At 40.0% G+C, this 18,107-nt stretch overlaps 1 protein-coding gene across 1 annotated transcript in view; it reads left to right on the top strand.

Annotated features, from left to right (window-relative positions):
• Positions 1-6,980: 6,980 nt before the first annotated feature.
• RSL1D1 (ribosomal L1 domain containing 1) overlaps positions 6,981-18,107 on the top strand; it is a gene marked incomplete in the record, with an annotated part of 148,289 nt that continues 137,162 nt past the window's right edge. Inside the window, 1 exon segment of the mRNA XM_044089178.1 lies at positions 6,981-7,108. Within this exon segment, the coding sequence (XP_043945113.1) occupies positions 7,025-7,108 (84 nt within the window).

The following is an 18,107-nucleotide window of genomic DNA, read 5'->3' as shown; positions in this document are numbered from 1 at the left end:
CAAACATCAGAAGAAACCCCCAAAATTCTGGGCAGGCATTAACAAACTGCTCCACCCTGGCCAAACTACCACCCCCACCCCATCAGTATCCTATCTAAAAACTCCAGTGGAAACTGCTAACAGCTTCAATAACTTCTTTACCAAGACCATCCAGTCACTAGCTAGCCAACTACCCCCCAGCAACCCCTCTCGGTATTCCTCCTCTACTACTACCCAACTACCCTTTAACTTTCAGCCGGTATCCACTTCAACCATCAAATCTCTACTCGCTAAACTAAAGCCCACTACCTTAGCAGCAGATCTCCTTCCAGCAGAATACCTACAGAAAAGTGCAGAGGCCATTGCATACCCCATTTCGATAATCATAAACCGCTCTCTATCTGAAATCTATTGCCCCTCTCTCTGGAAGGTCTCTCATGTCATACCTCTTCATAAAGGAGGGAACTCAGTAGACTTCTCTAACTACAGGCCAATAGCCATTCGATCACCACTGGCCAAAATTCCATAAATAATTATCCCACTACCTTACCCAAAACCAACTCCTGGCCAACTCCCAGCATGGCTTTAGATCTCACCATAGCACTACTTCTGCCCTCCTATCCTTCGCAAACACTATCAATACAAACAGAAACAATAACAAACTATCCTCTGCTCTCTTCCTAGATCTTTCTAAGGCCTTTGACATGGCCAATCATCAGCTACTCATCCTAGCCCTGAAACGCTTGTCACTTAACAATGACCCCATCAAATGGTTTCAGTCATATCTGACTGAGAGAAAATAAGCAGTATCATGGCAAACTACCTTATCCACACAACTACCTATTACTCTGGCAGTCCCACAAAGGTCCATACTAGGTCCCCTCCTCTTCTCTATCTTCATCAACGACCTACCCACTACCACCCCAAAGGCCACTTGTATTCAATATGCAGATGACTCCACTATAATCTGCACAGCTTCCACCTTAGCTGAACTTATCACACTAACCCAGAATACTTTCTCTGAGGTAGAAAAATGGTTTTCTGATTGTCAGCTTCTCTTAAACCCTCAAAAAACCAAACTCCTAATATTCTCCCCTAATAGTAAAACCACCTCACCATTTTTTACTCTAACATCCAACAATGGCATAACTATCTCCCCAGATTTGCACACAAAAGTTCTTGGGTTCACAGTAGATAATACACTAAAATATGACTACCATGTTAATCAAACTATCAAATCTGTTAGAAAAAATTGGGCTCCCTCTATAGGATCAAATCCTTTCTCAACCCATTAGCAAGAACTACTATTACCCGATCCCACTTACTTTCCACCCTACTTTATGCTTCCACTCTTTACACTAACCTAAACAATGCCTCTCTGTCCAAACTTGCTAGATGCTATCACCAAGTGGCCAGGTTTGCTACAGGAACACCCTATAGGACCCACTATTGTCTGAACCTATCTCAACTAGGATGGCTAGAATGGCCTAACCTGGTCCAATATAATCAACTCATTATAGCCCATAAGGTTCTATACCATCCTGAATACACCCCTGCCTTAAACGATATCATTAAGCCATATAGCAACCTAAGGTCCCTACGCTCTGCCGACAAGCTGCTGGTACAAACGTCCAAGAGCAATAATGTGGTAGGAGACTCTCTATTTGCCAACTCAGTAGGTAAAATCTGGAACTCGCTACCTGCCATACTCACCCACCAACCCTCCCTCACCCAGTTCAAAAAAATCCTCAAACTCCACCTCCAAAAACATTGGCTATGTCCCTGTTTCAATCCTGATTAGCTAATTATCTGAATTTGTGGTTTTCTCTTGCTAACTGTGTTTGCTCTATTATAGAACGTATGCCTAATATGTAAGTTTAGACAAACCTCTTGTTTGGAGCTTTGTACCATATTTATGAATGCATTTACTCTAATGTATGCTTGTATCTTACTGACGTGTATTATTACTTGTACTTACAATTTTTCTACTCTGTCTTTATGTAACTGTACTTTCTGGAGCTTTTCTACCTGGGCCTCTGCTGAAAATGGACTTATATCCAGTCAGACTATCCGGGTAAACAAATGTAAAATAAAATAAAAAATAAATAAATAGAGGCTTCTAAGTGGTGACCTCTGCCTCATGTAGAGCCTTAACAGCCTCTTACACCTTCATAAATTCAGTGGTAGCATTAGCACCTGCTCAAGGGATCTCAATCTGTTTTTGTACATAAATTGGACATGGAGGGATAGGTATGTAAAGACAGCACTTCTATGGAACCATCTCCCACTCCACGTAACGGAAAGTATTTCTGTTACACTCTTCAAATGTAATTTGTATGAATGAATAGAATAGCATAAATCCCCCCCCCCCCCATTTTGCACTCATGTCCCTCATGGGTGGGGGCAACAAGTAAATGTCCCAGCATATACCTATTCTGCCCACCTCTGGGTCATTCGTACACAATGAAGACAAAAAACTACCATGGGGAATGTAAGCCTAGGTTTCTTAAGATCCTCACAGATCAATAGCCTAGTAAGTATGCATGTACCTAAGGATAACATCAGAAAATTAACTAAAAACTTGATAATTACTGTTAGATCAGCTAAAACAACCCATTAACTTGGGTTAGCATATGAAGCTAAGGACAACTACAAATACTTCTTTAGCTGATGTTAGGAAACTAAGAATTAAGACCCAACAGTGCTATGAACTTATTCATAATGGCACTGCCTACCCTGACCCAGTATTTATTGCCAACATACTAAGAAAGAAATCTGGTATGAATTTTACCCTGAAAACAGTTCTCTGAAGGTCACTTATCTCTGACTCTCTAGGAACCTCCCCATTAATGCTAAAAAATGTGTACTGAAGGTGCTTTCCAACACTAAAAATACTCCTCCATGGGACCTGATAATATACCTTGTTGTTTAAAGAAATGGTGCTAAATGTGCCATGGCAAGGCCACTGCTTAAATTATTTAACCTGAGTTCAGCCACTAGCTTTGTCCCTGAGGTTTGGCACACAGCAGTGATGCCAATCTACAAGGGTGACCTCACCACTGACCCTGGGAATTAGAGCCCCATCCACCATGGAACTTATTATAACTGACCTGATAAACTATTATATTACAAATGTCATTTGGCTAGACCTGTAAAAGTCTGTCTTTGTCACGGATAGATTGTCTAATGAATCTGACTAACTTCTGAAAGGATAACACAGGCTGTTGGCGGTGGCCATGCTATCCACATGGTATACCTTGACCTGGCCAAGGTGAATGACATTATCCCCATGCTACAATACTTAGTAAGCTTACTGCATTACAAATAGATTCCTACATGATAAAATGAATAGCAAATTGAATGAAGGACATAACCCACATGGTGCGAGTAGCAGGTGCGTCATGAGCGAGTATGAAGGTGACCAGTGGTGTCCTGCAGGGCTCAGTGCCAAGACCCATTTTGTTCAGCATTTACATACTTTACTGACCTACAGACCATGACTGCGGTGGTGGTGCTGCGGTAGTGTTGTTGCCTCACAGTAAGACGTTGTCCTGTTCGATTCTCAGCTAGAGCGTCTTCTGTGTGGAGACATGCGTGAATGGGCGTACCTTCATTGAAGTTTGTGCATCAGGGCCGGCAACTCAGCACGTAAAAATCTACTGACAATCATTAGCGGACCGGATTTCTGCTGTGGCGACCCCTAACCGGGAAAAGCCGAAAGACACAACAACAACTGACCTACAGACCATGAACTAAGACCACTGGCTAACCAAGTTTGCAGATGACTGTAAACTGAGAGTAATTGTCAAGTCGCTCTTTGAAACCCAACCCTTTCATCCAAAACTTACACTTGTAAATACCTGGTGTACCAAGTCACATTTGGTAGATTGCCCGTCCCATCAGCAGACAATACCCCATGCAAAAATGAGAATGCTGTTAAAAGACCTTGGAACTGGGTTGATAATTCTGCTTTGATTATCATGTAATGACAGTAGTTAGAAAGGCCTTATACTTGGAGCAGCCAATCGCCAATGGAATATCATCCAGAGCTAAAGAGGTAATTGTCCCCTTATATTTAACATTGATTAGACCAAACAGTGCCCCTTTGTGCTGCACCTCATTAGACATAACAAACAACTAAAGAAGACCCCAAGGTCAAGACCCTTTAGGTACCAGAAAAGACTGGAAGCACACTCCATTTATTCAGTATCTTACAGACAAACTCCTGAGGGGAGATATGTATTTTCTCTTCCATGTCATTAGGGCTCCATTGGTCCTGGATTTTTTGCATCTTCACAAATACCTTACCAGGTATCTAAACCTTCATCGGCAAATAAATAATCCACAGGAGACAGAGAGGTTCATTATACAACACTTTCCCACATCTGGAACAGACTTCCACTGCAAATTAAGCAATGTGACACATTATCTTCAAATGGGAACTGGGTGATTGGATGGGTATTCACAAACACAGCCCTGGCTCAACAATCTAGCCCACTTTGAAAAGGGAGGTACAGTCTACAGGAAAATATTGTGAAGACTTAAATGTTCACAAGACTCAACTGCCTTATCTTTCCCATGATCCTAAGAATGCACATACTACTTTTGCTAATTTCTTGGATGACAGTTGTCACTATACCATGTTTTTTTAGATACACTATAAATAACCAATGTAGATGGTACTATTCTCTAGTACTAAAGAAAAAGGTTCCACATTAGTTCTGCATGTTATGTGGACAACTGCTATCCAGTGAGCTCCCCGCATTTTATCTGCTTTTATTACAATTATTGTAGTATTTTTTTTTCTTTTATTTATAATTAAATCATTCATGTGGGGGTTAAGAGATGGGTACTAACCCCTCTTATAGGGGGATGTAAATGATCATTTACTAACCCACAACACACAGTGTTAATGTTCATTCTTTCAATTTGTGCAGGAGTTAATGGGGACTGTACAATTATGGTGCAGAGGTTGTGTTGTCACCTCACAGCAAAAGGTTCTCTGGTTCAATTCTCAGCTGGGGTGCCTTCTGTGCGGAGTCTGTATGTCCTCCCTGCGTTAATATGGGTTTCCTCTGGGTGCTCCAGTTTACTACCCCATTACAAAGACATACATCTGGAGTGTTTCTCCCCTGAAAATTGCCTTTGTTTCAAGTTGTACTTTCCCAGTCAATAAATAAATTTAAAAAATTACTGAACCCAACATGTTTATGCACCCCACTGCTAAGGGTAATATTTATATATTTACATTTCATTGTCACAAAACTGAAACTATGTGAAGATGAAGTAAAGCCATCTGATGAATAATACATGTGCAAGTTTTACTTGGGTTTATATTAATTCATCGAACCCTAACCATTGAACTGCTCTTCAGTGAATGTTCTTATTGAAAGCAAATTTAAACGGAAACTAAGCACGTGGCCAAAACAACACCGGAACAGACACCACAGTATGTTAAACCCACCAAAGTGTGGGGCTGCGCATCCCCCAACCTCCCAACTATATATACCAACACAAGATCGCACTACACTGGGGAAAAGGGCAAATTTGTGTTGCTGGCCAACTGCTTCCTTTCCTTACATACATTTTTTGTGGATATGAACATTCACTGAAATGAAAGTTCAATGGTTAGGGTTCAATAAAGAAAGGTTCACTGAACTGAACCTTTGATGAATTAATATAGACCCGTTTTACTTTTTAAATGAATAAATATTAACTGCATGATGTAGCTATGATTGCAATCCTGGAATATAATAAACACTTAAAATGTTTGTATGGCTTGACCTAGGTAACTGTCAGGTTCTAGTGTCATTTAAATGAAACTGTATCCATTTACAGTTTTTCATTTAAGTCCAGCCTCACACTGCTGCTACTCAAGATGTGGTTATGATGTCAGTCATCAAACCCTCCCAAAACTGATAAGTCAGACAGTGGTGACAGATCTTAATACCAAGAAGGTAATTAATTTTTAAATGTTTTTTTGCCTCCCTCCCTGCTAACCATCAACTCCCCTAGAAGTCTTGAGCCCATAGTTCTCATTCAAAGGAGGGCCAAGTACATGTCAGGGTGAAATCCAAACTGAGGGGAGCCATCATCTAGGCAGGCACAAAAGTGTTTTGTGCCCTACTCTGCACGGGTCATCTGCTTAGCCTACCTCATGAGGGTAGCCCAAAGGGCAGGCTTGTTTTTATTTCGTAATCTGTCTCCAGGGCAGGCATTAACTTCGTATTTGTCTCTGTTCATAAAATTTAGGTTGATGCAAAGTCCGTTGTTTTATTAACTTTTAGACACGAGTTAGGGTTATGTTTAAAAATTATCCCCGACTTTGGGGTTTGTCCAGAACACCTGAGCAAAAAAAGTTGAGAAATATGCTTTCTTGCTGTGGCTTTGCATTTTTTTCCTCTTAATATTCTGAATAGGATGTCATAAAAGAATGCCATGTCCTTGATAACTAAATAAAAGTTATTCAAAAGTTAAGTTGTTTGCATTGTTTGAAGGAATGAGTCGTCTTGCAAAACCTAGGTTTTCAAATGCCCAAACTGGAGCATCTAGCATGGAAATGTGAGATTTTGCACGACAAACCAAATCCATAACTAGTGCAAACGGCTGGACTTCGCCCCCTAGCCGTTTTAAGTATTAAATTGTTTTATTAAAAGAAACTAGAACATTTGGCTAAAATTTCAGAACATTTGCAATTTTTCTTGTTTTTTTAGCAGGACCCCACTGTCCAATGAGAGACAGGTGGTAACCTAGCAAAAGCCACAAGTCTTAGTTCAAACGTCCCACTTATGGCACACGGTAACATTTTGAAGAGCTAACCCGTATTTTATTACTCTTCCTTAAAACCTTTACAGCAGCTGATGACTCATTCTGGCAACGCCAAAACCGAATGAAGGATCGGTTCGATATGTTGTTAATAAAAAAATCCTAAACCCACTCAATTATTCTTCGATGGGAGTAACAGGCACACGCATACAAATGACGACATATTTCTGTGACTGTCCCGTTCCCCTTGAAGAGGTAGGGTACTTTATGACTATTGCGCATGTTGAAATTCTGCGTGAGGTCAACACGTGGATATTTGTGTAGTGTGGAACGACTGAAAATGGATTTTGTGGATACTGAGCAGGTATGTGTCGTTCTCCGTGCGTGTGATCTGGTGTTACCACATGGACCTGTGTTTACTATAACTTGTGCCCCTGTTAATGTGCTTTTCGTTTAGAGTTAATTTACTTTCAGGCATACAGACATAATATTCTTGAGATAAGTACACGTATGTATGCTGAAGTCATAGGGTTGCCACCTTTTTAAATGCCCAAAGTGGGACATGTTTTTGTACAAACGTGAGGTTTTGCAGGACAAAACATACTCACGACCAGGGCAAAGGACAGAGCTTCACTTTTTGCCAAAATAAAAGCTTGTTTTGTAGTATTTGAGGTGCTTATGTTATTGCAGTTTCTTATAACATTGAGGTGTTTCGGGGGGAAAATGTATTATACAATTATTAAAAATACTTAGGAAAATTTTTGGCGATATTTTATTTTACTGGCTCACCAGATGCACAGTAGCAAGCACCACCCAAACCCCGCCCGCGGTGTTTGACGTCACAGTTAAGTTTTGAATATTCAAGCTGACTGCACCAGTAATCAATATTTATTATGTATTGTATGCCATTTTAATTGTTGAATACACACTACTATAGCAAAGTTAGGCTAGTATAGTAATACAGATTACTCTGCTTGCTAAACTGTATATCCAGTATTTCCAGAGTAATAGAAACTGCACAACAGCTTTAATGTGATTCAAACAAATTTCCAGCCTCTTCTGTTAAAAAAAAGAAAAGAAATGCTATACCTCACACTAACAATGAGAACGCTTAACGCAGCCCAAACCTTTGCCCAACATTAATGCCTCTAAAAAGCAAGGTTTCCAGATCCAAGTTTTCTGTAAACCTCCAATATCTCAATAGACATTCAAATCAATGCATTTATCTACCTTTGGTAACTCCAGGCTTTGAATCTAAACACAACCAAGCCACAAAATAAGTAAAGGCTTGCTAATACCTTCCTACACTCTCTCAGATGTCCAGCACATTGCTTGGACTTGCAAAAGTACAGCTGTGTTTAGTGTTAAGTCCTCAATTTTTAACCTTGACCAAATGCCAGTGAGTTGTAACAATTTTGGTAATTCTGCCTTCTTCATTATGGAATCACAGCTGGAGAAACGGCCTCTTTCTGTTAGGCATATACACATAGCAGACCAGCTTTCAAGTGTACCCTTAATCCCCACTTGCAAACTGGATTCATAACTGTGACATTATGATATTTAAAACAAAAATCCATGTAATTATGCAATCAGTAACATTTTAAATGGCACGGAGGGACAGTTCTTGTCCTCATGGTTCTGGGAGACCCAAACTACAAAGGACTGAAGTCCAGTATTGGGAGGCCTGACAGTCAGCAAGCATAAGGAGGGGCACCCAGAAGTAGAAAAAGGAAGGCGGAAAACAGACTCAGTACAGCATCAGCATTTTACTGACCATATTAAATCCAGTGTACAGGCTATAGGCATTTTCGTAACCAAGGTGCTGTATCCTACTACTGTAAAAAAGCAACATTTTTTCATATCACTTCTACTTGAAATTAAATGTGCCGCAAAAGCTAAATTTGCTGTAACGAACACAGCGGGTGCATCACATTCAAAACTAAATGCCACATATCAATGTCAACAACTTAACCCGCTATTTATGAATTTCAGTCATTGACGTGGTTTAAACAAAAGGTAACACATGCATACCCTACTTATTAATTATTTTAACATGTTAAGTTAAATGGGTTTTCACCTATCAAATGTAAACTTTTGAATGGCATGTCAATCATGCCTCATTTCATATGTAGGTTCGCACGTCAATCATCCGCGCCATGCCCACTCCTGCGGGAAACTCTGGGCGAGCCAGTGAAATAAAATATTGCCAATTTACTTTTGTCTTAAAACCTTAGGACATTTGTAATTTTTTAGTTTTTTTTCACAGGACACAACTGCCCAAAGACTGTCCCTCGCAAAGTGGGACAGGTGGTAACCCTAGCTGAAGGTGTTGCTTAAAAGCTTTGATCGCAGCTGACACTAAACTGGTTTTGGGATATGGTAGCACTGCTATAAGTGCTGGCGGTTAAAGAATAGTTTTAAAATGTCTTTGAAACTAATCTGTGACAGCTGGGAGTACACAATTCCCGGTCTCCCTAGTAACAGTTTTGAAAATGCTATCTTAACTGTCCTGTTTATGTCTTCACAAGTCAGACACACGACTGATAATATTACGATTTTACTGAATTTATTGTATTGCTGTTCTGCTTGTGCATAATTTTGGAAAACAAAGATCCGATGGCAAATTCATGATGTACTGTTATTTATTTGCACGCTTTACTTGTCTTATTGTTCATCCGAGTAAACAGAACGCCCATATGTCGTTGAATCCATTCACTGTTTTATATCTAGCAACTTGTCAGGAATTCATCCCCACTCCTCTACTACCATTTACGTGAAGTAAAGCTGCCTAGTATCTACTTTGAGTGATATAATATAGCTTTGAAAGGTAGCAACCTCTTGTACTGTGGATGTTTTTGGATTTAAAGCCTCTGGCACCATGCCCATACCTCTCAACCTCTTAGTACAAGAAATCTGGATAAAGCCAAAAGTATTGGATGGGAGGGGGTGGTAAAGTCCCCAAAAATAAGGATAGATGTTAAATGTTACTCTTATAAACTTAGAAAGTTGCTAGAATAAAAGGATCTGTGTCACCATGCATTTTCTGAGGGATACAAGTTTGAAACTCAAATACCTGTCCACTTCTCACTGATTTGCTAGAAAATCGCACATTTTATGAGAAACATATAAAAATAAGAGGCGTAATTGTGGACTTTCTACCAAAATTTGTACAGTTGAAAGCTATGATCTACGCTGCCTCATCCTTCCTTTTGTCGAAGTTGGACATATTAAGGTATTTTGCTATATTTGTTCATAATGCTTTTAATACAGTCCATACAGTATTGGCATTGTTAAATGGATAGATATATCAACTCATTTTATATCCCTACAGTGGCAGTCCTACATAACTACAGTTCTCTTCCTCTGAGTCCTAATCTTTACCATTTTTAAGGTTTTCATTCTGAGTGAGATCAGGAAAGTCTGATCTCTCTTTTTTTTTTTTCCCCCTTCTCTGCTTTTTGTGCCTCTGATTCCCTGCTTCATGTGCTGAAGAAGCTGTGCACTGGCTTACTTTTGAGAAGTTTGAGCGTATTTTGTTAGGTAACCTTTGACTAAAAAGTAGTCAGAAGATGCAAATAATCCTCCAGCATTGCAAACTTTTGGTCTTGCACAGTTATTTCTTTCATTGCAAGTGCAAGAATTGTTTGAATCTGTAGTCCTAGGTGTACATTATAATCAATCTTAGATTTTGTATTAGTGAAGTACCTCGCTCCCAGTTCTGCGCAGAATTAGGTGTGTCCATAATGATTAACAGGGGAATGGGCTTAGGAATGACCGCTGAATGAAAAGTATGCTGATTTCCGTTTGACATCATGCATATATTGGTTGTACCTGTTGCTTATTGATACAGTTCAGCGGCACTGGATAAAGGAAATGAACAAGTGGAATTACAGACTGCATTACATGCTGCCAGATTTTTGTAAAGTATTCTTTATTAAGATGCCACGGTGGTATGGCGGTAGCGTTGTTACCTCACAGCAAGAGGTTCTCCCGTTCGATTCTCGGCTGGGCTTGGGAGTGCCTTCTGTGTGAAGTCTGCATGTCCTCCCCGCAGTTGGGTAGCGTTCGAATGACATGCGTGCGTAAATGGGTGTGCCTTCGTTGAAGATTGGGTGTCGAGCGAGCACCTCAGCGTTTTGTAAAAATCTACTGCCAATCATTAGCAGACCAGAGTTCTGCTGTGGCAACCCCTTACCGGGAAAAGCCGAAAGACAAACAACAACAACAACAACTTTATTAAGATGTGATTTTTTCGCTGTTAATTAAGCATGAAAAACGTGCAATGAAAGGAAACTAACAAGTGCAATTAGACTGCAGTAAAACTATAGGATTTTAGGTTTTGTATTGGTGAGCCACCTCGCAGAATGCGAGAATGGAATTGTATTGTTAGTGTGTAGCATTGGGCTTTGTATTAGTGAAGTACCTTACAGGTTTGAATCCCATGTCCGTGACAGTAACTTGGTTTGTAATGTTAGGGTAACCAGACTTTAAGCACACACATAAACACATTGGGTCATACTGTACCCAGTTTTAAGTGTAAGACTGTGATTGTGTGTACTCACTACTTGTGCTAGTATTTCACAGAGCTACAGCCCATGTTTTGAAAGTGAAGGGTTGCATTCTAGAGTGTGTTGCATGCACATCATGGGCCACTGGTAGAGTTGTCACCTCTCCAGGTTTCCAAAATGATAGACTTTCTTACAGAAAACTTACATCTTGCAGTGACATATAATATTCTTGGTTTACAGAACACTTTCTGTATTAGCCCTGATAACTAGTGGTGCTGGGGGGACTCCTACACAAACTGTGTGGGTCCAATGCACCTTACCCCCCCCCTACAAAGATTATTACAGAAAAAATATCTTTACATACTGCTATTGCAGAATAAGCTTGCACTCCAAAGAATCTGGCTCAAACCATGACATAGTCACACTGGGTAAATTCTTGTCATTTCCAAATTCATGCAGCAGTGTTGCACCATATCACTTCCTCCACCCAGAAACTTTAATTATACTGTACTCCAAACCACTATTTATTAACTAACTGTACTTTGAGCTCTTTCTGTCCCTCAGAGCACAAGCAAAGACACGGTCATTTTTATGTGAAACTATAATAAATGCCATTAATACACTTTCTGTGTATTTTACTAGAAGGAAGACATTGAAATGGAAGGGACCTTTTTCTTTGGTCAAAGGCAAGGAGACGTGTCAAATATTTTTGTTTTCCATAGCAAGCAGAGTATAGAAACCTCAAGCATTCTGTTGTACTGCAAAAGAGAAAGATCAATATTCATGCCGGCACATGCATGAATATTTAGTGGTTTAACTGCGCCATAAGGAAATCTCTGAGGAAAGGCATGATTTGGGCGGGACTTGCTACTGCGCATCCTGCGTGGTACTTCACTAATACAAAGCCCAATCTTAAAGGAGGACTGGCATTTTCAGTGCTAGTCTTCCTTTTTTTTTTTTTTTTTTTTCCTGGTCCTGTAGATATGTCTGTAGAATGCAGCAAGTGTGCCATCAGGAAATATTAGGACTGAATAGTTGGATTACATTGAAATGGTTATCATTCAGTAAGTCAGTACATTACAATAACTTTCTGCAGTATAATTCTTTGGAACTTAATAGAACTTGCAATCTCCCCTGGATCACTGCAAACATTAAAGGTATGTGTGATGCTACTGAAAGCTTCTGGACCAAGTCCAGCTCTGTGATTATAGAGGAATAACATCCTGACTGTGACCCGGATAATTTAGAGTTTAAGTAGCAGATTGGTGCTTGAAGACCAGGTTAGGGAGGATGACACAGAGTGGTTGATGCAGACTCACCTGTCGGAGGTGAGCAAGTAGTGGTTCTGATCTGATTGCCATCAAGCAAGTGGAGACTTGCAAAGCACTGAAATACAGCCAGGACTGTGGGTGTGGGCATGACTGTACCAAGTTGGTGATGGCATCCTTCGATGAGTGGGTGGAAGCATTCGCACACGTAGGGAAGGCATTGCAGGCCCTTATAGTGATGGAGGCGCCCTCTCCAGCAGCTGAATGGTGGGATTTTAGGGATCGACACAAACACCTGCGTTGTACATATGTCACCGTCATAGCTGCCCAAATGACATTCCCCACCGCTTGGCTTTCACCCTTGAGCTGTAGCTGTAGCATCCCCTGTAATAGGGGAACAGATTGGCTCAAAACCATTAAGGGGGGGGGGTGGTAGGTAAGCAGGGTAGATCAGCAGGTATGTAGTGAAAAACATCTAGAAAAAAATACAGTCCATATGTGACTGCTAACTCCAGTAATATCATGAGGTAAGAATTAGATTTATTGTTACTTTTATTATCAAACTAAAGTAATTGCATTATGAATTGGTAGAAACAATTTTGAAAGGAAAAAAAAAAAAACTCTAGTCCACTGAACTGTTTTAAAACACCTGGTTGTATGTCCACAACTTATTGATTTCCTCAGCTTAACCATGCTTCCAGCTACTTGGAGCACCAGGTTAGGGACGGAGTTCAGCAAATTGCCTTTGGTTTACTTTTTATCATTTGTGTCAACACAACAGTGGATTTCTTTTAACACATTTCAAGCTGTTTCATACTCTTGCCATCCAGATTTTAACCTTTGTTGATCTCCATTAACAAGTTAGTGCTAGAATTTTTGAAAGTCGTGCCCATAGTCACATAATGTATTTAATTCTAATTAGCTGTTTATTCAAATAAGAAAAAGGTTGACTTCAGTAGGGAAACGGGCTTTTGTGTTGAATCTGCATAAAAGGAGTATGATGACTGCACACAAGCATTATTTCTATACTGCCTTCCTGTCTCCTCTGTCAAAAATGTTAGAGAAAGGAGTCCATCCTGATGTGCTCTAACATTTCTTTAATATTTATTATTAATTTATTGACATTTTGTTAACCGGGTTTGTCCAACTGGGCTTGTGGCCCATTTTCAGTGGAGACCCGAGGAGAAAAGCTCCAGTAGTACATTTTAAACAAGTACAAATCTAAACAATATTGATATTTTATTTATTTATTTTATTTATTTAACATTTGTTGACCGGGAATGTCCGACTGGGTTCCACAGATCCTGTTTTCAGCGGAGGCCCGGGGAGAAATGCTCCAGAAGCATGTCTTTAGAATGATATAATAGCAGTTATAGAAAAAAATGTTGGGTTACATGCATAAAGTTGCATTAAAAAGAAGCTAAGTAACAATTTTACATTGATATAGTTCAATAGGTCAACAAAAACATTTGTTTGTATAAAATTATGCTAATGAATAGTAGACACATAGGAGAGAGAGGTGTAATGAGGTACTAAGTATGGTCCTTTTGAGGGTACACAAAGGGAAGGAAAACTAGGTAGGGTCATGGCAAGGGCAGGTTCTGGAATTGAGAAAATATGCTTTTAGTTCATTTTTAAAGTGTGAGGTGTGGGAGATTGAACGTAAGTCAAGGGGAAGTTTGTTCCAAGCATGGGCAAGGGAGTGTTTGTAGAGTAGTTTGCCTATTAACCTTTTTGGGTGGTAGATATCAAGTAATTGTTGGTTAGAAGTACGGAGGGTCCGGGATGGGATGTAGATGGAGACTAAGGAAGATAGAGATGGACAGAAGGAAGGTTTATAAAGAATAGAGTGTAGCATATAAAATTGATAGGATAGCAGAAATTGGGGAAGCTCAAGCCATTGACGAGTTTAAAGAAATGCAGTGGTGTGAGTTGTATGGGGAGTTAGTAATGAATCTGGCTATTTTATGGTAAGTGTGTTGCAGTTTGTTTAGTGGAGGCCTGGATATTGGTAAGAACTGGGGCGGCGTATAAGAGGGAGGGGAGGAGGAGTGCCTGGCCCAGGGTAAGTCTAGATTCAGGAGTTAGGAATTTTTTGTTCCGATATAGCAGACCTAGTTTCTGTTTTATACAGTGGAGTATCTGTAGGTTGAATTTTAGTTTGTCATCAATAATGACCCCTAGGAGTTTTTGTATTTGGTACATAGCATGGTTTCAGACCTCGTCATAGCATAGGCAGAACTTTTCTTGATACCACTGATCTCCATTTGCATATGAATTGTAAAAGAGTTGCCTGATCAGTATTTTTAGATCTGTCCGAGGCATTTGTTGTGGCCAGCCGTTACTGGTTTCATGAACTTTGTGTCATGTTGTCTCTCTTGGTGTCTGTAGATGGACTGCTCCCTACCTTCAAGTCACATGGTGAGCTATCATATGGGAAAATCCAGCCTCCCTCCCCTCTTACTGAAAATCCTAGATGTTGTTCTTGGCCCCTTTTTCTTCACCATTTCCAGTAACAGGATGTTTAGGCACTTTGGTGAAGCCAGCTTGGTTCATTATGCTTGCAAACCACCCTGCTATCTTCTTTTCCGGCTATATTTTCTTCATGGTTAGCACTAAACCACAGGTCACTTTCAACTTCATACAGTCCTGACTAAAGAATTTTGGAATATAGCTCAGTGCTAAAAATTAAAAACAGAACCATGCTTTTAACCCGCAAGTATCCCAGGAGTGATAGTGATCTTGCTATTTTCAGAGTAAAAAAGCATGTATTTTGATTTCACAATAGTTGCTAATTTGTTAAAAATTGATAAATATATAGGTATTGTACTAATTTGTGCAGATCAGAAATCTTAGCTGTCTCTGTTGTGAGACCTTTGCTACCCCATGTTCTTGACACTCTGCTAAGTCAATGAATGTTGTTCCATTTTGTTTCTGGTGTATGCATATTCAGTCATCCCTCGTTCACAAACTACAGTAAAGTTGTAGCAGGATTGCTAGAGCTACAATAGGTCAGTGTGCTAGAAAACACCATTATGCGTTGCTTTACATTTTGCAGTGGCTTGAATTCAGCTAACACCTGTCTCCAGTAAAATTAAAATTTACAGATAAAGTACTGAATGATCCCAACTGTTCGCGTCTCGAATGGCACAGACCACGTTATAGCCTTGGGTTGGCTTATTCTGTTCATATCTGCACTTAAATGAAGGGATAAATTTGGTGGTTCATACCATGAGCTGTCTACTTCACAAACTGGGAAAGCACTTACCTGTGGTAGATTTCTTCTAAGTGTGCATTTGGGAACATATTTGAAGATCACAGCTCCATTAACTGATCATGCTGTTGTAGAGTAGCTTTAAGTTTACGTTTAATTAGAATTGTTAAATCTATTGCTCTTATGATGCCTATATTCATAATGTGGGTAATAAACCAATGTCATTATTGTTGTATTATTGTGCTTTCTGATATTTAGTGTATGCGTAGCAAGTTTTGTGCTTTGTGATATTTGGTTTGCACATTAAAATTACCATGTGTGTAATTTTACATCGTGGACAAAATATTATGCTTAAAGGGCATGAGACAAAATAAGCTCCCTATAGTCTTTCCTTTTTTATTACTTATTGAATTATTTGTGTTCATTAAATGCAGAAAAATCTGTTAATGTATATTATATTTAAGTAAGGCTTGTACGTGGATTTTTTTTTTTTTTTTTCATATCACTGAAAAGATACAGAATCCAGTTAGACATTCCCAGTCATGAAAGTAGCAGTAACTGTATAGATAACGCACATTCCTCCTTTTGGTGGAAGATCAGGAGGCTGTAGGTTCTGTTCTCAGTTCAAGTGATTGGATTGCTTTTCATATTGCTGACATTGCAGTGCACTGTTATGGGGTGCTGCACTCCTAGTGTGCCACCGTTTGGGTGAGACATTAAACTGATGTCCCATCTACTTGAGTTGGTGGTATCTCAGGGTGGATGGAAAAGATCACATGACACTTACTGAAAAGAGTAGAAGTTCCCTGCTGTTCTTCTGGCCAAATTTTTCATAGACGTATAAATATCATCTGAGGTTGTCCTCTGATAAGAGGCTACTAGCTTATGGGCCTAACTTGGTTAACAAAGGATAAAGTAAATGTAGCTATATGTAATAAATAGTGGAGAATGCAAGCCAAGACCTGGTAAGTGATTTCACTCTGAGCTATAGTACAAAACTGGCATTTAGCAAGTGAACTCCCTTGAATACTGGGATGCAAGGTAACTTCCAAGAATGGGAAACCACAGCAGGAGGCCCTTATCCAAGATCAGTAGCAAGTGTTAAAGTAGTAAGGAATTCCTGATTGAGCAAGAGCCAGGGTTGACAAACTGCATTATGGGAGGGACATTGAGACTGGGATTTGGGAGAGGGGTGTTTGATACTTGCTGCTAGACAGAGTATGTAGGTTCATAGGTACTTTGAGCTGGAATGTTCTTTTTGCACAGAGCACTTTTATGTTTGCTTGCTTTCAGGTGGAAGAGTGGACTTTTAAGACTATTGTTGACCTTTTGGTTAGGTCGTGGCTGGAATTAGCAATATTTTCCAACCAGTCAGTGACCCCAAAGTATCCCTTTCCAGAATTCCAAGGAGAAATTTCAGTTGATGAGTGGTAGTAATGGTAGAATTTAAAAGCTGTAATCTCGTAAGCTTGACAGACGTACTGGAGACAGATTATTATAACATTAAATAACATTATTTTATTAACTGTGTGTGTATATATTAATGCATTCTTTTCACTGTCTGTCTCGTGACTGATGGCCCTCTGAATGCATCCAGTTTAGTTCTACATAGCTGGCTTGTTAGAGAAGAGGCAGAATGTGTGTCTGCGCTGGCCTGGGTTTGGCAGACAGGGCTAGTGGACAGACTGATCAGCCACTTACTTGCAGTTTCATCCTGAAGGCATGATGTGGATATTGGTCACTGCAGGTCAGATTTTTAGCCCTTGTTTACATAAGACCTCAGTAGCCTTGCAAGGTACTATACACACAATACTCTAACCTACATCGTCTGCCTTGCATCTAGGAACCAGGTAAGACCTAGATGAATGTAAACCCTCCAGAGAGTTGAGTGCTTTGACAATTGGCTGGCACTGATACCACCAAATGTGATGCAACAAATGCATCATTGCCACCTGTGTGATACTCAGATGGCAGGGTGTCAACGAATGGTGAAGCAAAAGCAAGAAGTACAGGCAAACCTGTTTCTAATAATTAATTCACAAACTACAAGCTGCCCCTAAGAACTTGAAGGGAGTATGCTTTGTTCTGTTTCTGGGCATCCATCAGCCACACTTGTACTGGATAGCACAGGCCACTTAGAGTCGAGACTTTGGCCAGGCATTCTCAAGTGTGTCTTGCTGTTCTCTGTCTGGGAATGAATGTCTTTTGGTACCTCTTTATCCATCGTGATTGCCTTTCACACAAAACACACACCTACATATGCCTCCCAGAGAAGGCTGGCAGAATGATTCAATTCCTCACAGCTTTCCTCTTGGCACATTAATACTGCCACCGCCCTAGAAAAGCCAGGGATTTCCAGTTACCTGCTGTATT

The sequence above is a fragment of the Protopterus annectens genome, chromosome 12.part0, assembly GCF_019279795.1.
Source record: "Protopterus annectens isolate FY-2018-M chromosome 12.part0, PAN1.0, whole genome shotgun sequence".
In the NCBI taxonomy this organism is placed as follows: Eukaryota; Metazoa; Chordata; order Ceratodontiformes; family Protopteridae; genus Protopterus; species Protopterus annectens.
The sequence above is the reverse complement of the archived record's forward strand: the minus strand, read 5'-3'. Positions and strand labels throughout refer to the sequence as shown.